Source organism: Hylobates moloch, unplaced genomic scaffold, assembly GCF_009828535.3.
Source record: "Hylobates moloch isolate HMO894 unplaced genomic scaffold, HMol_V3 SCAFFOLD_9, whole genome shotgun sequence".
Classification (NCBI taxonomy): Eukaryota; Metazoa; Chordata; class Mammalia; order Primates; family Hylobatidae; genus Hylobates; species Hylobates moloch.
Window position 1 is genome coordinate 65272555 of NW_026652284.1, and position 22262 is coordinate 65294816.

General features: G+C 35.1%; 1 protein-coding gene across 23 annotated transcripts in view; it reads left to right on the forward strand.

The window, feature by feature from the left end:
• Nucleotides 1-22262, forward strand: part of RALYL (RALY RNA binding protein like) — a 751296-nt gene that overhangs the window by 658571 nt on the left and 70463 nt on the right. For all 23 annotated transcript variants that reach the window (XM_058444501.1, XM_032759956.2, XM_032759947.2 and 20 more), the window contains 2 exons: nt 5842-5889; nt 17778-17935. In XM_058444501.1, the coding sequence (XP_058300484.1) occupies nt 5842-5889; nt 17778-17935 (206 nt within the window). The remainder of the gene's footprint in view (nt 1-5841; nt 5890-17777; nt 17936-22262) is intronic.

Sequence of the window (22262 nt, forward strand, 5' to 3'; positions counted from 1 at the left end):
GCCAAAATTGACAAATGGGATCTAATTAAACTAAAGAGCTTCTGCACAGCAAAAGAAACTACCATCAGAGTGAACAGGCAACCTACAGAATGGGAGAAAATTTTTGCAATCTACTCATCTGACAAAGGGCTAATATCCAGAATCTACAATGAACTCAAACAAATTTACAAAAAAAAAAAAAAAAAAAAAAAAAAACATCAAAAAGTGGGCAAAGGATAGGAACAGACACTTCTCAAAAGAAGACATTTATGCAGCCAAAAAACACATGAAAAAATGTTCATCATCACTGGCCATCAGAGAAATGCAAATCAAAACCACAATGAGATACCATCTCACACCAGTTAGAATGGCCATCATTAAAAAGTCAGGAAACAACAGGTGCTGGAGAGGATGTGGAGAAACAGAAACACTTTTACAGTTAGTGGGACTGTAAACTAATTCCACCATTGTGGAAGTCGGTGTGGCCATTCCTCAAGGATCTAGAACTAGAAATACCATTTGACCCAGCCATCCCATTACTGGGTATATACCCAAAGGATTATAAATCATGCTGCTATAAAGACACATGCACACGTATGTTTATTGTGGCACTATTCACAATAGCAAAGACTTGGAACCAAGCCAAATGTCCAACAACGATAGACTGGATTAAGAAAATGTGGCATATATACACCATGGAATACTATGCAGCCATAAAAAAGGATGAGTTCATGTCCTTTGTAGGGACATGGATGAAGCTGGAAATCATCATTCTCAGCAAACCATCGCAAGGACAAAAAACCAAACACCTCATGTTCTCACTCATAGGTGGGAATTGAACAATGAGAACACATGGACACAGGAAGGGGAACATCACACACCAGGGCCTGTGGTGGGGTGGGGGTAGCGGGGAGGGATAGCATTAGGAGATATACTTAATGTTAAATGACGAGTTAATGGGTGCAGCACACCAACATGGCACATGCATACGTATGTAACTAACCTGCACATTGTGCACATGTACCCTAAAACTTAAAGTATAATAAAAAAAAAAAAATTTAGTCACATATTTCCTTTGTGAGTTTATTTGGTTATATCTGAAAATACTGAGAACTTTTATTCCATGAAAATTATTGTCCCCTCAATCAATAGCTATTGAATGCATCAAATATGTCTAGCACTGTTTCTGCTACACAGTAAATACTCAAAAATATTTATTGGAATTAGCCACTGTTCCCTTTTCTTTGCATCCTCTCCATCTGTTGTTTTTTGATTTTTTAACAAAAGCCATTCTGAGGGGTGTGAGATTGTGGTTTTGATTTGCATTTATCTAATGATTAGTGACGATGACCATTTATTCATATGTTTGTTGTCAGCTTGTCTTAAGAAGTGTCTGTTCATGTCTTTTGCCTTCTTTTTAATAGGGTAGGTTTTTTGCTTGAAGATTTATTTAAGTTTCTTACAGATTCTGGATATTAGACCTTTGTCAGATGCACAGTTTGTGAACATTTTCCCCCATTCTGCAGGCTGTCTGTTTACTTCCTTCATAGTTTTGCTGTGCAGAAGTTCTTGAGTTTAATTAGGTCCTACTTGTCAATTTTTGATTTTGTTGCAATAGCTTTTGAAAATGTAGCCAATATCAAGAAGGGGATTTCCTAGGTTTTCTTCTACGATTTTCATATTTTGAGGTCTTACATTTAAATATTCAATCCATCTTGAGTCAATTTTTCTATATGGTGAAAGGTTGGGGTCTAGCTTTATTCTTCTGCATATCAGCCAGCTATGACAGCACTATTGACTAGGGAGTCTTTCCTTATTGCTTAGTTTTGTTGAATTTTTCAAAGATTAGATGGCTGTAGGTGTATGGCTTTATTTCTGGGTTCTCTATCCTGTTCCACTGATCTATTGTCTATTTTTGTACCAGGACCATGCCTTTTGGTTACTGTAGCCTCGTAGTATAGTTTGAAGTAGGACAATGTGATGCCTTTTGCTTAGGATTGGTTTGGCTATTCAGGCTCTTTTGTTGTTGTTCCCTATGAATTTTCAATAGTTTCTTCCAGTTCTTTAAAAAATGATGTTGGTAGTTTTATAGAAATAGCATTGCATCTGTAAATTGCATGGGATTGTATGGCCATTTTAATGATGCTGATTCTTCCAATCCATGATCAAGGAGTGTTTTTCTATATTTTATGTTGTGATTTCTTTGAGCAGTGTTTTATAGTTCTGCTTGTAGAAATCTTTCACTCTCTTGGTTAAATCAATTCCTGGGTATTTTATTTTTGTTTGTGGCTATTGTGAATGGGATTGCATTCTTGATTTGGCTCTCGCTTTAAATGTTATTGGTATATAGAAATGCTTCCGATTTTTGTGTATTATTTTTCTTTGCCAGATTTTGGTGTAAGGATGATGCTGACTTCATAGAGTGAGTTAGAGAGAAGTCTCTCCTCCTTGATTTTTTTTGGAATAGTTTCAGTTGGATTGGTAACAACTCTTCTTTGTCTGGGAGAATTCAGCTGTGATTACATCTGATCATGAGCTTTTATTGGTTGGTAGGTTTTGTATTACGGATCCCATTTCAGAACTTGTTACTAGTCTGTTCAGGTTTTCAGTTTCTTCCTGGTTCAGTTATGAGAGGTTGTGTTTCAAGGAATTTATCCATTTTCTCTAGATTTCCTATTTTGTGTACATAGCAGTGTTCATAATAGTTTCTGAGGATCTTTTGTATTTCTATGGGATTGATTGTAACGTTATCTGTGTCACTGATCTTGTTTATTTATTTAGAGAGCCAACTTTTGGTTTCATTGATCTTTTGTGTAGATTTTCACATCTTGGTTTCATTCAGTTCTGCGCCACTTTTGGCTATTTTTTTCTTCTGCTAACTTTGGGGTTAATTTGCTCTTGTTTTTCTAATTCCCCCATATACTGTATTAGACTGTTAATTTGGGAGTTTTCTAATTTCTTCGTCTACCAGTTTAGTGGAAAGTCTTGGGAGATGGGCACCTGTGGCCATGTCTTGCTGCCACTGCCCCACACACAAAATCCCTTGGGCTCTGCCCAGACTGGAGATCCACCTCTGCCTATTTTCTGAGCAGATTCCCCTGCCAATTCAAATGTCTGTGGGGATCATGGCATCTCTTATAGCTAGGATCCCAGACTTCTGTGGCAAAAGTGGGTTGCCCCACAGTCACTTCACTCAGCCTTCCTTAATAGCCATTCAGGGCTGGGAATTAGTCCTGGCACTTGGCATCCCCATGCAGGGTCCCCAGCTTCCTCCGTCTTCAGCCTCAGTTACTGTGTCACCTCTCTGTTGACTCTCAGTGTTTTCTCTCAAAAGATCTGCTCTAAGTATGTAGGTTTAGTCCACATTTTGGTGTCTCTTGGTGAGACAGGCACTTTCTGGCTGCATCTAGTTAGCCCTCTTGTTCTGATCTCCTGAGGTGACATTTACACCTTAGGGTTTGATGGTAGCCAATAGGTTGGCTTTAGCATCCCTCAACTCAATGTCACAGTTGTATCTATACTATTAGAATAAACTAAAGCAAAAACCATTATTATTTTAATAATCCATGACTGCCAGACAAAAGTGGCTATTTCCTTCCTACACTTTAGACAGTGGTCTCATTGTCCCCTTGGTTTGCATAGATGGATACAGCATTGCTCTAGCCATTCAATGCTCAGCCTTCCATCCAGATGCTCAAATGGAGTAAGTTCTTAGTTTATATTTCAGCACCTGAACCCAAACACCTTGTGTTCCATTTGACAGAACTGGAGGCAGACTTTACCTTCATGGATTAGGTCTGCTCTTAGATCAGGATTTTTCACCCTCTATGTAAGAGCATGAGGAGCTATAAATAAATTTATCCTTAAAGCCAAAATAACAAGCCCCTCTTAATAAGGTTATTTCAGTTTATTAACATAAGAATAGTTACAAAGTAAAGGTCTGTTAAATTTATTTGGAAATATAAAATTATGCCTCCGTTATATAGTAGTTTCTCAAAACGTTAAATATAGAATTACCATATGACTGAGCAATTTTACTTCTAGGTATATACCTAAAAGAGATGAAATCAGGGAATCAGACACTTTTGCACCAGTGCTCATAGAAACACTATACATAATGGCCAAGATGTGGAAACAGCCACGTGTCTATCGACAGATGAATGGGTAAAGAAAAAGTGATATATATGTCAGTATACATATATAGCTATAGGGGTGATATAGATAATATTTACATATATTTTAATAATATTCTATTGGGGTAATACTTTTAAATATTTTGTGTTTGTGTGTGTGTGTGTATATATATATGTGTGTATATATATATATGTGTGTGTGTGTGTGTGTATATATGTATATATCTCATCCCAATGGAATATTGTTCATCCTTAAAAAGGAATGAAATTCTGATACCTACTACATGGATAAACTTTGGTAATATTATGCTAAGTAAAATAAGCCAAATACAAAAGAACAAATATTGTATGACTATATGATTGTATGATTTGTGTTTGTATTAATGACAGAGACTGGAGAGGCAGGAATGGGAAGTTATTGTTTAATGAGTACAAAGTTTCTGTTTAGGTTGATGATAAGGTTATTGAAATGGGTAGTGGCTATGTTTGTACAATTTTGTGAATGTACTTAATGCCATTGAATCATAAACTTTAAAATGATTAGAATAGTAAATATGGAGTTATGTATGTTTTGCCACAATAAAAAGAAATTAGTAAGTAAACTTTTTTTAAAAATTACTCCCCTGTGGTACAGTTACTCCATTCATCATCACATTAAGACTTCTTCCAGGCTGGGGAGTGTTGTGAAGTGTTGTGAAAATGACCCTACTTGTGAAATCAGAAAACTTTCCCATAAATCTCAGCTCTGTCACCTAGTAGGAATGCAAATTTGAGCAAGTCACTTAGGTCTATTGCACCTTAGTTTCTTCAGGTTATGCTGTCCAACAGAGTTGTTTTGATGACTGTAATTGAAATGCATATAAAGTGCTTCATAAATTCAAACAACAAGGCAAGTGGATGGAGGTGACTTTTTAAAATATATTCCTTTAGGGAGCTTAGTCGTAATGCTGTTATCACTGAAATGCATTTACTAATTCATATTTAAATATACTAAAATATTAAGTTATTGTTGGTAAGACAGCCACAGTTATTTTTCTAATTTTTCTCTACTTAAAGTATTGAATCCATAGTTTTAGAACTCAAAAATGCTGAATTTCCAAGGAACCACATTTCTATTCACCATTTCTATAATGAATGGGTTATTAAACCTTTCCATTTATCTTATTTCAATACCTTTTGTTCATTATGTAGCCTCATTGTACATACCTTAGGAAGAAGGGATAATTATATTACCTCAGAAAGAAGGGACAGCTATATGACATCTTGTCTGAGATGAAAAACTATGGTCTTCATTCATACCTACTTAAAAGTTTTTTTTTTTTTTGAGACGGAGTCTCGCTCTGCGTCGCCCAGGCTGGAGTGCAGTGGCGCGATCTCGGCTCACTGCAAGCTCCGCCTCCCAGGTTCATGCCATTCTCCTGCCTCAGCCTCCCGTGTAGCTGGGACTACAGGAGCCCGAAAAGTTTTAACGTATTTATTTTGCTACCTGTTCTCATCTTCATTCCAAACCACACCATGATCAGTCTCTACATTGTCAAACATGTAATAATAATTTGGCATGACATTATATCAAGTTGGACATTATCTTGGAAGGTCCTTTGGATGCATAATTATATTGAAAAATAAATATTTTAAAAGTAACAAATTTTATGCTATAACATCATAAGTTAATAGTAAAATTAATGTCATTGAAACAAATGCCAACTAATTTTTTTGTTTCCTTCTTTAGCGGTTATGTCTTTGACTATGATTACTACAGAGATGATTTCTACAATCGGTATGTGAATTTTTCATCCTTGTTTTCATATGACTTAAATTATCTTTTAACCATTTTGTACATTTTATTCATGGGTGCTCTTAATTATGGTATTTAAAACAATATTATAGTTAAAAATAAAATACTAAATCCCAACAAAATTACAGATTTTTATATTTTCATTATACTTACATTATTCCAAGTGGATCTTGGAATTTTAGGACTTTGGAGGTGCTCAAACCTAAGATTTGGTGTCTAATATTTAGATAAAATCCTAAAGATTTAATTAATATTATCTGCCAAGTCATTTGTTGATTTAGAATCCTTCAAGATCAAGAGTTTGAAAACTCAGAAAAATAACTCCAACCTTCTAAAGTACATAATAAAACATTGAAAATGCTATATTGGGTAGAGTCCGTAAAATTTACAGATCGTTCCTGCTTTGCCGGACAGTAGGAGGCCATAAAAGTGATGATGCAAGATGAAACCATCCAATGAGGAAAAAACAGGATTGTCTCATGATCTTAAACATGTTTGTCAAAACATTAACAACTTTTATTCTCTTCTCTATAAACTAATAGGAAACTATAGTATAGCTAATTGTTATTTAGTATACTATAATTTAAAACAATAAAAATATTAAGAATTAAGGTGTTTTAGTTCTTTGTAAAGAACACTTATCAAAAGTAGTTGAAACAGTGCATGCCTTCTCAGGAAAGGATATGGAGTAGGCATCTGTTTTATTCCTTGTTGGATACTCCTTTCTAAGGTTGAATTAGCTTTGACATTCTATCAACGTTGTGAACTATCTCTGAGAGTTCTTTCAATGTGTGATTCTCTTACCAGGGTCACTTCCCCTCCATAGCTTTGTATGTTTCATCACATCACATCCACTTTCCTCACTTATGTCGATAAGTTTGCCTTTACTAAGTTCCTCTGACTCCATGCCTAGAGTCTCTTGAGTAGAGGAGTATCAATATCCCTATAGTGAGCTATTTCTTCTGTAATTTCATTTACATTTAATTTGAGTTTCACATCTAGTATTATCACTCTTCGATTCTTTGCTGCATTTTCATCTTTGTTGATCAATTCTTTCTTTTGATTATTCAATTTTGTAAAATGCCACGTTTTATCACTGAGAGATAAGGAAGCATTACAATTAATGATCTGAAACAAGTGAGTGAATAATCAACGAACAGCAAAAAAAAAATCATTGACAGACTTTGAAAGATGGGATGTGATTAGTGATCATTGTTATTATCACGCACGTTTATCATTTCTGCATTTATTTGTGGAAAAGCTAGAAGCAAAGTTTGGACTTTATTAAATTACTTACCTTTTATATGTTGTAGTAACTAAAATTTGTGTTGTTGGAGAACTGGTGTTATTTAACTAATATCAGTAACTGAAATTTATGCATATCAGAGATGAGGATCAACTATACATAGGAAGATTATTGGATTTAAAAAATGAGGTAAATATATTTTAAGCCTTTAATTATGAGTATTATGCAAACAACAAAAAAAACCCTTAGGTACTGTATAAAAGTGCAAACTTAGAAAAAAGTTTTCAATAGATATTTTAAAGGGGAAGAAACTGTGATCCTTGAAAGGGTCTTATTTTCTCTGCTGCAGCCTCTAGGGCCTTTTGTAAGTTCCACAAGAATTCCATGTTTCTTCCTGCCTCAGGTCCTTTCTCTGTGTTGTTCCATCTCTTCATACCTACCCCCACCACCTGGTTCACTTGACTCCTCATCTTTCAGATCTCAGCACAAACATCCCTCACAGATTAAATTAGGTTCCTCTGTTCCTCTCGCTCAGCACCCAGCACTGTTACTTCACAGCACCTCTCCTAATTTCTATTGCTATATTTCTTTCTGCGGGGTTCGACTCATGTCTGTCTTCCTTCCCCCACCTGAACAATGTTCAATTTTGCTTATCTTTGTATCGTTGGGGACTATCAGTAAACCTCACACATAGTGGATACTCTGTATTATTAAGTCATCTCCTTAGATTTAGAGACACAGTCATTTCCCAAGGTCACCCAGCTAATTAGTGACAGAACTATGATCATAATTTAGGCATCCAATTTAGATTCAATAACCAACTACGTGAATATGCACAATGGGGAGGGCAATATCAGCCTATGGAGCTATGCCGATTCCTACTTGGGAATCAGACCCACAACTGTAACTTCATTGCTGCTATGCTCAAACTACTGAATTAAGCAACTTATTTCACTAGTTATCCTTTTCTGATAAAAAAAAATTTTTTAAGAATGATTTTCTCAAAGCATTTTATAATTTCTATAAAATATATTTTAAATATTAAGAAGCTTATCATAACTTATTCTAAAAGTGATGCAAACATCTGGCAGCATTAAAATAATCCCACTTACTATTAAGGAAGGACATCTAGACTATTTTTATACTATTTGAAAATGTTAGTTTTTGACAAGTTTAAAGACATTTTCTACTATAGCTTTTTTTCACTTGCTATGAATAAAGTTTTCAATTAACATACATTGTCTTATACTCTGTCTATATAAAACCATTTTAGCATCTTTTATTTTCTATCATGTGACTTCCTTATACATTTAAAGAATTTCCACCTAACATGGAGTTTTACTCTACACTGTAGGCGACCCAAGTTCTGGTTGTTACCGGAAAGGGGTCCCAATTCAGACCCCAAGAGAGGGTTCTTGGGTCTTGCAAGAAATAATTCAGGGTGAGTCCACAGCACAAAACAAAAGCAAGTTTATTAAGAAAGGTGGTGAAACTATAGCTACTCCATAGACAGAGTATTCCCAGTATTCCCAAAAGCAAGAGGAAGAACGCGCCTGCCCTAGGTACAATACTTGTTTATACACAGGACGACAACAACAACAACAAAAACCATGGGGAGGTGTGCTCTACTACAAGGGTTTGTGATAAAAGATTAATTTTTCTAATTACTGTATTTTGCAAGAATCAATATGACTATCTTTAAAGCAAAATTAGGAATGCTTTTGTTCTCATGATATGGAGATATCAAGACATTCCTGGGCCTGGGTCTGTTTAGTAAACATTATTAATCTGTTCTCTTAACCATAAACATCTAGAGGCTAGGAATAAATACCTAACCTCCTGGGAATGCAGCCCAGCAAGTCCCAGCCTCTTTCTTCCTAGCCCTCACTCAAGATGGAGTCGCTCTGGTTTGAATGCCTCTGACATGGTAACTAGCCTTGTAACTTTAGGCAAGTCAGGTTTTCAGTTTTCTCATCTTTAAAAGGAAGCCAGGATTTGCATTTTACTATTTAGAAATGTTAGCTCAATAAAATCATTAGATTAGATAGGTGATAGATGGATGGATGGAGATAGGTCAATAGATAGATAGATAGATAGATAATCAATAGATCCATCTTACTTGCCAAAGAACAAGAGCCTTAAATGGTTAAATAATTAGAGAGGCTGTAGCTTTCAGGTGACTCTCTACTATACAAGAACTTAGCTACAGTATGAACAATTTTCAAAATCATTTATTTGTGTTGTATACAATCTGTTTGACATATAATTGTGAAATAGATCAGTATGGTTGTATTGTTAACAGATTGTCTGAGCAGTCTGTGCTCTCATTAGTTTATTTTCCATTTTTGGCACTTGGCTAAGAAAGACATAAGCATCTGCCACTAGTGGATATACTCAAGAGTTCCCTATAAACATAGAATACCATGAAATCAAAACAGAATGGAGAGGCTGGACAAGATACATAGCTTACAGAGTCACTACTAATCCACGGTCATTTCTCATAAGTTACAGTCTTCTTGCATTTGTGTGTTTTTTTTCTCTCTTTTAGTAGAGGTGCAAACTTGGGCAAGTTAGTTAATATCACAAAATCTGTTATGTCCTCTGGTAGCTGAGCATGAAATTAATTCCTAACTCATGAAATCATTCTAAGAATTAAATGAGGTAACGTAATGATCAGCATTATGCCTGGTATTTTTTAGTGCTTAATCGATATTAGCTAGTATTAACAGTTAACAGTAACCATTAACAATAAGGGGGCCAGGCGCGGTGGCTCACGCCCGATCCCAGCACTTTGGGAGGCCGAGGCAGACGGACCACCTGCAGTGGGGAGTTTGAGACCAGCCTGGCCAACATGATGAAACCCCGTCTCTACTAAAAATACAAAAATTAGCCAGGTGTGGTGGTGGGCGCCTGTAATCCCAGCTACTTGGGAGGCTGAGGCAGGAGATTTGCTTGAACCCAGGAGGCAGAGGTTGCAGTGAGCCGAGATGGTGCCACTGTACTCCAGCCTGGGGACAGAGCGAAACTCCGTCTTAAAAAAGAAAAAAAATAATAATGGTAGATGTATTTCTCATATTGACATTCATACAGCAGTGTCCATATAACTGAGAAACAAACTGGTTGTTCAGTTTTTCTTCCATAATAGCTTATTTGAGACATCTCTGGATTATTCTGTTTTCCCAGTTTTCCCTTTCCTACGCCCCCAAAGCATTCCAGCTGCAGCTGATCATACTTGCCTGCAGAGAGCGCTCAGCTGTTTCTGTTAACCTCATGCTGCTTGTTTAGGTCATGAAAACAGAAATTACACTACTTATGTATAACAGGGCTAATTGCATATAGAAACTCGTTAACTCGGTATTAAAGAACTGAAAACGCAAAAAGACAACACTGTGATATACTGGAGTTAGCGACTGCAGGAAGCTGCTACCACCTCTAGGGCTGGAGAAACAAAGGAAGATTTGGGATCTCAGAAATTGCTGTAGAAAAAGAGCCTACCAGAGCTGAAACTATGCATAGGAGATTCTGTTCAGATGGTGCTGCCGTGTCTGAGTCCACAAGGAGAACCTGTGGTGCTGACACCCAAATCTCTGAGACGGGGATATGGGCTGACAGGTGCTGGGTTCTTTGAGGGAGCGTGGAGTGGCTGTTCTCCAAGTGTTGCAAAATTACTCAGACTGAATTCTGCTGCTGCTACTGGAATGAATTGTTGTTGCCAGGATGAAGAAACTACATTGGGGTAATCCTGAAAAGAGCAGGAAGCCAAAACACAAATAAAAAGCAAAACAAGAAGGAGCAGGTCCCTTTTTCTTGCTCCAGCCTTGCAGTCTCTTTCTTAGGTCCTTTACTGGCTGAGCCCAGCAGGGAGCTAGCTGCCCAACCCCAACCCTAACTCTCACCTCCGGAAGTCTGGTTTTCAGAGTTCCAAACCCATCTGTGGCTAAGGGCAGGTCTGAAACCAAGAAACAATAGCTTAATAACTGACATATGTCCACATTATATCGTCATACTATTTCTGCCAGGTTTGGAGACTCTAATGTGATTGAGGGTTTCCAACCCTTAGACAGTTTTAGCTTAGAAAACTTCTTTACACAATGTTCCACCTTACTGTGATTTATTGACCTGTCTATTCATGGTTTCAGGGATCATGAAGAGTATCATTAAAGAGTAAATGAGTGGTTATTCTAAATTCTTATCTTTTCTCTTTTACACAAAGCATTGCCCAATAATTTACAGCATTGAATGGCATTTTCTTTTAAAGGTCCATGTATGACTCTAAAGGTAGGACATTGTATGTTAATCCATTAAACATAAGTATTTATACTCTAACAAATAAAGTAAAAGGAGATGTATACCTAAAACTATATTTAATCTCCCTAGGGAAAGTTTTTAACTTCTGCAATGTTGGCTGTCTAAATCCAACCTCTTTTTTCAATAATGTTAGGAAGAGCACTGATCAGTTTAAAACTTCCAGTGATAAGGAGACTTATTAACAGAGAAAAACAAATGCCACAGGTGTTTTACCTCTATGTAAAACACGTATACATTTTAAATGATCCAAAATAGGCACTGTTCAATTCTGGAACCATTTTGACTTTGTGTTAATTGATCCAAGAAACTACTAGATTTGCAGTTAATGCAAGAACACTAAGTCAAGTTATAGTTGTTTCAGATAGTTGATTAGAGAGCACAATATATATTCATGAATATTGGAAAACATTAACAAGAAACAATGTTTTGTTATGCAAATTTGAACTATCCTCTGGTAGTATGGTATTCCATTTGAAATGTTTGAAAATAACAGCATGGTGCACTTGATAAATGGTATTATTTGGAGTCAGAAGACATGAATTTCAGGCCTAGATGCACATGTGTTGACTGGTTAAGCTTGGAGAAGTCATCTCTTTTTTGTGCCAGTTTCCTTCATGGGCAAAATGGCTTAAAACACTACTTACTGACCTTATAGAATTATAAGAATTAAATGAGAAAACCGTTTTAGTGGCTTATAACCCCACAACAACCATTTGAATTTATTAAATTTTTAATTACACAAAGCTGTATACAAAATGTACAGTTAGCAATGTTAGACAAAATACAGAGATTATATTAGAATCAAAATATTGCAAAAGAGATCATTCAAGATTGCAATCAACTTGCCTTTAAAAGCATGTTCAAGAAGTATTTCCATGTTATCCAGGGAGAAAACTTCGCAGAAAACCTTGGAAAATTTAATAACAAAAAAGAGCAATGGAATTTACTCATTTACTGGTCTCCGGTGGAGTGTGCCTTTTTAAATTATTTTCTGATTCAACTGTAACCAAAGATTTATTTGAAGTCAGAGTAGAAATTATAGGCAGAGTTTATGAATTTTGAGTAGTTTAAAAACAGTACAGGGAACAGATACACTACCAGCCTATAAGAATTATTTGTGTAGATTTCAAATCTATCCCTTCTTAGAAATGAATAGGCACCTTACTTTGGTTTTATATACTATACGTCTGTCAAAGTTAAGCATAATGAAAAGGAAGGCTGGAGGTTGAATCAAGACATGGAGCAAGATCTTCTCTGGTCCTCTGGTGATTGATCTTTGTAGAGCTGCTGAAATGTCCTGGTGAGAATATGGCCCTGAATTTGTTCTCAGGTTTTGCCTCTGGGTAGCCCAGAAATTTTAGCCCCCTAGGGAAGACCAAATATTTTTGTTAGCATCAACTACTTAGTAACTATAAGTTTTGATTCACGAACAGGGAAAAGGAAGAATTGTTTTCATGAGGGCAATTTAGAAAGAAAAAGGTAAATACCAGAAAATGTTTAAAGTTACTACTAATCTAAAATGAAAATTTAATATTCAGTAATAAAATACAACACACATATTACATTTTCAGTTTCTTTTCTTGTGTTTTAAACCACGTTTGTTGACAGTAACATATAAGCATCAAGTCAGAAGTTTAGCCATCAGGTAATGATTTATTAGAATGTGGTGTATCTACCTGAGAAAATGCCCCACAGCCATTAAAATAAACATACGAAGACCATTTAACAGGCCTGAGAAAAGTTTTTAATATAAACCAAAGAGAATGAGCTAGAATACATGACTGTACATATATTATGTTTTCAATTATGTGAAAAATATGGATGCTTATAGAAAAAAGATTAAAGGATTATAGTAGTTGTTCTGGGGTCTGAGACTTAGAGTTGTAGTTTTTTTATGTACTTTTTTTTTCCCAAAATGTTACTTGATTATTGCTAAAGCTTAATAATAACAAGCTCTTTTTTAAAAAAGACACTTAAAATAATGTTCGCTGTGTTAATATGCCTTTGTCCAAAAGGCACTTAGTTTTTAAATTAAATTACCTTTGTCCAAAAACAATTATTGTTTAAGAACAGTAGATGAAATCAAATGTCCTTATTCTTCCTAGAGAAAAGTTGTCCATTTTATCAAATAAACTACTATTAAAATTAATATTACCAGTTTTTAGCTTTTGCTAGCTAATAAAGTTACATATGTCAGATATTATTTAAAGCATTAAAAGGCAAAATAAGAAAAGGGTACATAGAAAATAGAAACGTTTATTAAATAAATTCTCAAATTTTCTCCATGAATTGGTTTTATTAAAATTGGACTGAATTTTTTAAATTTATTACTTGACAGCAGGTGTTTTAGAGTTTTCACTGTAAAATGGACCTTGAGGAAAGAATTATTATTATATGTTTGGCTTCATTATAAACCATTATCTATTTGATGAGTAAGTATTTGGGAGAAAATTATCCTGACCAAGAAATATTAGGGAAAATTAAGGGCTATGAAAGGAAAGGAGTGGAAATATAACTCCAAATGGTAAGGAACAAGAAAAACAAGAGGAAGGAAAAAAATTAAAGCTTTTAACTAGCCTGGAGATTTAGATTCCTTTTAATTCTGCTGGATTGCCATTTCTGCTGTCAGTCTATAATCTTAAATGAACTAGTTCCTTAGTCTCAATACTATTTGCCAATCTAATATTTGATAAAGGCAAAATTTCTTTGATTTACTGTAGGCCGAATTCTGACGGGAAGGCCAATACCTGTCTTTCTTGGGCTGCCTTTCACCTACTTCCCTCTGTATTTTGAAGAACCCCTATATCCCATCTTGCAATCCCAGAAAACCTTCCCCGCTTTCTATCCTTGTCTTGTTATGTTTTTGTACATTAGGACAACATCCAGTCTTCCCTTTTATTTCTAATTGACTCAAGAGTGCCCAATGAAAATTAAGAAAGTCTTCAGCTCCATTAAAAGTTGTAAAATTAAAAATTATGCCCTCGTGTTAGCCCATGTTACTGGTGGAGGATGTCCAGGTTCTTGAACAAATAATTGGGCAAAACGCACAAACAAAGGAAGGAAAGAATGAAGTAACAAAAGCAGAGGTTTGTGGAAAATGAAAGTACACTCCACAGGGTGGGAGCCAACCGAGCATAAGGGCTCAAGAGCCTGGTGACAGAATTTTCTGGGGTTTAAATACTCTCTACAGGTTTCCCATTGGTTGCTTGGAGTACACCCTATGTATATTAAGTAGTGGACCACAATCAGTCCGATTGGTTGTAGGAGGGGATCAATCAGAGGTACTTTCAATTTTTCATCAGCCATGCAGAAAAAGGTGGCGGGATGAGGAGGGGCGCAAAGGGAGTAGCCTCTGGTCCATTTGTTACTTGGACGTGGAAAGGTGGGGTTTTCCTTTTTATTTAGTTCTAGGAAATCAGCATGAAACAGCCTTAGGTTCCCTGCCTCTAGACCCTATTCTCCTGCCTCACCCATTCCCAATTTTGTTTTGTGAATGACCTATCACATTAAAATATTTAAGTCCTGATGCTGCCCAACGTCCCATCAAAGTGGAAGAAAGAATTGGTAAAACGTTACCCGCTGCCTTGGTGAAAGTCATCCAGCCAGGCTTGCTGGCTCATGCCTATAATCCCACTATTTTAGGAGCCCAAGTTGGGCAGATCACTTCAGTCCAAGAGTTCGAGACCAGCCTGGGCAATATAGCAAAATGCTACCTCTACAAAAAATACAAAAAAATTTAGCCGGGCGCAGTGGCATGCAGTAGTCCCAACTACTTGGGAGGCTGTGGGAGAATTGCTTGAGCCCAGTAGGCAGAGGTTGCAATGAGGTCACACCACTGGTCTCCAGCCTGGGTGACAGAGTGACACTCTGTCTCAAAAAAACAAGAGAGAGAGAAAGAAAAATAGTCATTTTCCTTTGAAGTAGCTCACTAAAATATTCAGAGAACAGGCCACTCACCATAGGAATTTATACCAAAGGAAAGTTGTTAGTAATGTACTAAGTATATTACTAAAATGTATGCTCCATACTAAAAGCATATCATAAATACAGTGAGCAAGTATGGCTCTTTCTCAGCATAAGATCAGGCCATGCCACCGTTGGAGATTTGCTAATCCTTGGCTGGGGGAAGCAACAGAACTATTGATGAACATTTTTGTTTCCTATAAAAATAGTATTAAATTACATTGCAATTAAAGTAGCAGTGAATATAGTGAACTTTACTTGGCCTGTATTTTTACTATAGCACTCTTACATCATTATATATTTTGATTGTGTTTTAGAGATTTTCTTAACCCAATTTATAGATTGGATTGTTTAATGAATCTGTAAAACTACACATTGGTGTCTAGGGTAATGGTCCTGCTAAAAGAGCTTGCCTTTCATTTCAAGCAGCAACTTCTACTCTAGAAGAGATCAGTCAATTGCCATATTTTCTTTTCGCTCAATAGTTTTGGGTGTTATAGCTCATGCAAAGTGCCTTTGTATTTTGGTTCACTGACTTAAGGTGCTCTGTGAATTCAACTTATAAATAACTAATGTAGACCTTGTTTTGTGATTGAAATGAGGGGCAGGTCTAGCTGACCCTTTTGATTCTCAAGCCCCTAGTGGTATGGATGATATTCATAACCCTTTTCAGCCTCATCCCGCCTGTGCTCTTTGAAGTAAACTATTATGTGTTGACATCCGTGACCTGTTCTTTGCTAGCTGTTCTTCAGCTCTAATGGACTTTGCTTATTCACAGAAGATGGCACCTCTCTTGAACTCTGTCTCATTTCATTTCTTTTCCTTTCCAGATATCTTAGTTTTTCCCCAGCATGTTCTAAATCATTTTTGAATACCCTAAGTCTCTAATGTAGTAGATATTCTTAGTACTAAGGAATTTTGTTTTAAATTTGGTTTAATAGTGCTTTTTGCGCTTCCCTCACCCCACAGTATAATAGTTTTAAATGTCTCTAAATGAATATTTGGAAACCAGTCTATCTTAACTTTTATTATATTTCATATATTATTTCCTAAAAAGAGATGATCACATTTTCATCTGTATGTATAAACAAGATGTAATTTGATGAATTAACCTATTATAGAACTTGTTTTTATTTTCTTCCCATTCTAGTTTCTCATTTCTGACTTTCATATTAGATTGTTTTTATTGACTGTTTTAAAGTAATTATGAGAATATAATCCAATATTTTATTCTGTCACAGTAAAATATGTAACAATCATAATTCTAAGTCAATAATGCTATTTTCTTTATAGTGAATAATGTAATTACATGTCTAGTTCACTGGAAAATAGTCATGAAAATGAGGAAATGTATCCCAGTATTTTTTATTGACCTTTTAGGTTGCCCAAATGTGCTGTCATATAAAAATTTGTTGTATATGTGGATGCAGTATAAATAATATGAAGCTTCTGAATCTATGAATTATATATTTTTATAAATGAGTTAACCCTTATACCTCGATTCCTTTCATTGTTTAATGGAAATTAATTGATTGTGGTGAATATCATTTTTCACTTTTCAGCAAAGGTTTTAAGTTTTATTGATTTTTTGTTAAATGTGCTTTTAATATCTAACTATAAAATATCTCTAGTCTCAATCTGCACATCTAGCTAATGGTCAGAATAATTAAAAGATATCTTGATAAATATTTCCCACCATAAGAAGTCAACAGTTTTATCCTCATGCTAGCTTCATGTCATTCAAACTATCTCCTTTTGTCTGCAATCAGAGGAGCCTTTGTTACTGAAAAGATTCTTAAAGTGAGCTGAAGCACCATATTGATTTGTCTCTCATAGCTGTTTTCTTTAAGCTGGTTTTACTTTTTATCTTGCTGGGCTGTTTACTGTTCGAACAGTAATTTTATTTCTTTGTTTCTGTTCTGCAAGATCTTTTCCTCTTTTAAACTAATGTGCTAATAAGTGTTTGATGTGTAAGAGGAATATTTCTGTTCATAAGCAGTGTAAATCTGTTTTACCAAGCAAAGAAATATATGTAGGAATGAAGGTCAGCATATTTTCAACAAATTGCATGGTACTGTTGGAGCAAAGCTCCTAGTCCTTTCATACCTTACAAATGAGTTCCTTTTGGAGGTCACACTCTAAAGTCCAGAAAGCATAGACTATATTAGCATCCTATTTTCTTAGTGAAAATTAAATCTGCCAATAAATACCTGCATCTGAATATTAGAGAACAGCAGCAGAAAGAAAACATTTATTGAAATTTTCTACCAGGCCATTCCGTTAATCATTTCACATATTTGACAGAACTCTCAGGCATCAAACCAACTCTCAGTCCCATTTGTGTTTTGTAAAGGTTATTTGATTACCACGGGCGTGTGCCTCCACCTCCCCGTGCAGTAATTCCACTGAAGCGTCCCAGAGTGGCAGTCACAACGACTCGCAGGGGGAAAGGAGTCTTTTCCATGAAAGGTGGATCGAGATCTACTGCCAGTGGGTCAACAGGCTCAAAATGTAAGTAATGTCCTTCATTTTATTTCTCTTTAAAGAAAGGGGTGATTAACTATCATTGCACAAATGCCTATATTCAATAAATTAACCAGATAGTTATGAAGGGCCTGCTATGTATAAAGTATTAGAAAATCATAAGATGGATAAAAAATGGTCTCTGCTTTCCACCATACTGTGTTGCAGTAGGGGAGACAAACACAAACATATCTAACAAAAACCCAGGACCAATTTGAAATGTATTTTATCAGAGCAAATAACATTGTGCTCTTGGCTTAGCTTGTGATATATTAAAGTACTGAAATATAATATGTTGCTTTTAATGAAGAAATAATTTTACTTCCAAAGGGAGTGCATAAACTGTCTTTTCAGAGAAACATACAAAATTAGTTCATGGTTTGAATATTTGAGCAATTAAGAGAGGCAAACTATAGAGATGTTAAAAGCATAATTTACCATACAGTGATAAATTATAATAAGATATATGTATCTGAAGATATATTTAATGTCATAAAAAGTAAAATAATATTTGCATAGTTTCACATTAATTAGTAAAAAGCAGTGATACAAACTTTCCAACTAAACACATCGCTAAATGTTTATGTGGAGTCATACAGAAAAAAATTTTATTTGTTCTTACAATATTATTCCTAAAGAAAGGATAACAAAATTTCCCATATTCCTTGAGATTGCCTTTTATCAGAAAACAGATAATAAGCTGATCAATAGGTAAAGAATAAACACATAGAGAAAGTTGGGAACACTGTATTTCATTGATCGAGGTGACATTTGAGTGGAAACCTAAAGGATGTGAGGAAAAGAGAAAGTGACCTTGAAGCTGTCAGAGACAGAGCATTCTGTGGACAGAAAATGGTCAGTGCAGAGCCCTTAAGTTGAATAGTCAAGGAACAATAAGGAAGCCAGTGTGGCTGCAACAGAGCCGAGCCAGAGAGAGAAAGTCTGGCTGGGGATCAGGTCAGAGAGTTAGACACAGGGCAAGTTCCAATGCAGCTTGGTAAGCCGCTGTAGAGACTTGGATTTACTCTGCATCCCAACCATTTAAGACAAGTAAGGCAAATGCTATTATCCCAGTTTTATTGATGAGTAAACACAGAAAGTCATATAGCTAATAGACATAGTAGAGTCTCTTAGTTCTTTTGCCTACGTGCTATCCGCTGTAGAACACTGCCTTTTATTTCAGCACTATACTGAGAAAGAATCACTATTGAAATACTTTGTTTTTACAAAATGCAGTTAAAATGCAGGAAGGTACTGATGCTTCTGAAAAGGCTAAAGTTTGTTGTACTCAACAAACTTTGTGGACCTAACTAAGATAACTTCAATAGCACACTAAATAGATTTATGGATTTCTATGTAATTATGTATTCATGTGTCTATTCTGTAGATAGATAAATATGAATTCTGTTTTGAGTCTTAATAATAAAAGAAAAGGAGTTTCTGCAGCAACTCGTTGGAGGTTAGGTCACCCCAATGTGGAGTATACACAAGTTTCTATCTCTTAAAAGTCTCCAAGTGTTGAAAATTTCAATGACTTGTTTCTTACGTTGGAAAAAATAAACAATGAAGGAATTTTTATAGAAAGATAAATTGCCAAAGTCAGCTACTTGGAGAAATAATGTGAAGAGACTTTACAGTTTGTAACCATTACAACATGTAACATAAGAATCTATCCTTAAGTCCAATGGTAAATCACACATGAGGTTTAATTTCATCTTTTCTTTCTATGTGTTGTGTGTGTGTGTGTGTGTGTTTGTAAGATGCAACAGTCTTGAAAAAAGGCTAAATCTGAAAATCGGACTACTAAATACAAACTAGAGATGCTTTGAAAGAAATGTGATGTGCTTTATTTTTTAGCAGCAATCGTTCTTTGGAACTGTGCGTCCTAGAGTATCTCTGTTATGCTGGAAAGATATAGATAAGCAATAGGTAGAAAGATAAATTATGGGATAAAAAGATTTTGTAAGGACAATCAAGACAAATGATCATTTAAAATCTATTCAGCATATTATAATTGTGTTAATTTTACTCACTTTTTTAAAGTGATGTATCTTTATTATATTGAGGTTAAATCAAAAGGAAATGTTTCATATAAAACACTGGGGAAAATCACTTTAAAAGATTTATCCTAAGGATTAAATCTAAGCTTGGAGGTAGAATAGTCATGTGGCTTCCAGCATCAATAAGATAGCTCCAAGGGATTACTGCAGAGAGACAGGCAAGCCATAGGCTATAGGTGCAACCCCAGTAAGATACTTGAGTCAGGGAGCTTGGCGGGCCTGGTTTACATAGTAGAAAAGAGGGGCCCCTGGGCCTGCTCCAAGCCAGCCCTGCAGCAGAGCTTCTGTATAGTAGTCAATGTCATGGTCAGTCACATCCCAGAGATTACCCAGAAACAAGGGGCAGCCGGCCATGATGTACTTGAGCATGATGCCAGCCCCCTGTTATTATAGAAAGACAACAGACTGATCTATTCTATTCGTTTCATATAGTTCTATAAATTTAGAGCTCAAGTCACAAAAGCTAACTGTTGATTACTGTTACTTTAGTGAAACATTAATAAAAATTTATAATTCACTGGCAAGCATAACTAGAATCATGATTTAATATTCTTTTTAGGAGCATATTGGCAGATTACATTATGTATACATATATGTAAATAAAATATATATGTGCATGTATAAATATTCATTAATTTATAGTACTTTTTATAATTAGGTTGGTTTCTGGAAATAACAAAAATTTCTAACTCAAATCACAAATGAAAAGTATCAGTGAAGTTTAAAATATACTATGTTAATATTGATATAATTTGAATAAAGATTTACTAAGGTTTATATCTTACTCTTTAATTAATAGCCGTTTCTAGCATTTAATGGTTTGGTAAGTTCAGAAGAGGAAATTAATGTTATAGCTTGGATAATTTGTCATTTCTTATTTCAGAATTTGTAATATGACTGAATTCTGCTAAGGAGAAAACTATGTAAAGAAAAATATATTAATGTGATAATTTACCAAAAATGAATACTGATAAGCATTCAAAATGAATGCTTTAAATAGATTGCCACTAGATATTTCTGTCCCTTTTCAGATCAAATTGAACTAAAACTATAATCAACTTGTCCTGTCCTGACATCATAGAGTCATAAAATAAAGAAAATGTGATATTGCAGATTAGCATTTTACAAAAGAGAAAACATGAATATCAGTGAGCTTTAGCTGTAGTTTCTTAGTGGAAAAATTGATGCCCTCTGGAAAAAAATTTGATCAAATCAATTTCTTTAAAGAATTAATTTAAATTCTAATGTCTAACAAGAAAGACTCTAGTAAGTTTGAATGCCTTTGGGGACCTGTCAATGCACTTTCAGTGACAGAATAGGTGACAAACTAATATAAATGCCCTGAAGCATCTAACAGGAAATTAAAGACAGTTCAATTAATGTTAAAATTGAGAATTTATCCCCAATGCTAAGAAGGATTTCTTATGTTGGGCTCCTCCCCTCAAAAGTATGTGATTGAAATACAGAGATAAAGCATCAACCAGAGAAATAATATTAATACTCAGCAACATATCATTAAACATTCCCATCCATCCATTATCCTAGAGAAAGTAAAGTATATTCTGCTTTAGAGATTTTTAAAGAGAGAACGTACTATTGGCCGTAAAGGTTAGAGAAGGCTTAACAGGGGATTTTGAATTGAGTTTAGAAGAGCCGGTGGATTCGGAAAGATAGAATGAGAGATACTTGCTTTCTGGGAGACAGGATCCGGGTGGAGAAGAACAGAGGCTTTCTTGTCAGATTGCTTGGAGTGGAGTCTGTTCCATAGTACACTACGACGGTGGTCTTGGGGAAATTCTTTAACCCCTATATACCTCTAATTTCTACCTGGAATTTGAAAATAATATACTGTGTATCCAATAGTTATTGTAAGAATTAAATTACTTATGCATATAAAATGCTTAGGCACATAGTAATGTTCAATGAGGTTAATTATTGCTACTACTATTATTTTTTTATTTTTTTTTTCAATTCTATTTTTAATTTATTTTAAAAAGTTCTGAAACAATGATAGCAAAAAGTTAACATTTGTTAAATTTTGGCAGTACAAATATATGAGCATCTTATATTCTTCCTTGTATTTTTTATATTTTGAAGTATCATTTAAAATTGTTAAATTTAAAATGGACTGCTGCTACATAATTTTTAGTTTTAACAGCTATACAATACTCAGTTCTGTAATTCTTGCTATTTAAAACAGCCATTTTGAAGAACTTTGATTTAGAAGGTCACCAGTGGTTCCTATTTTAATCTTT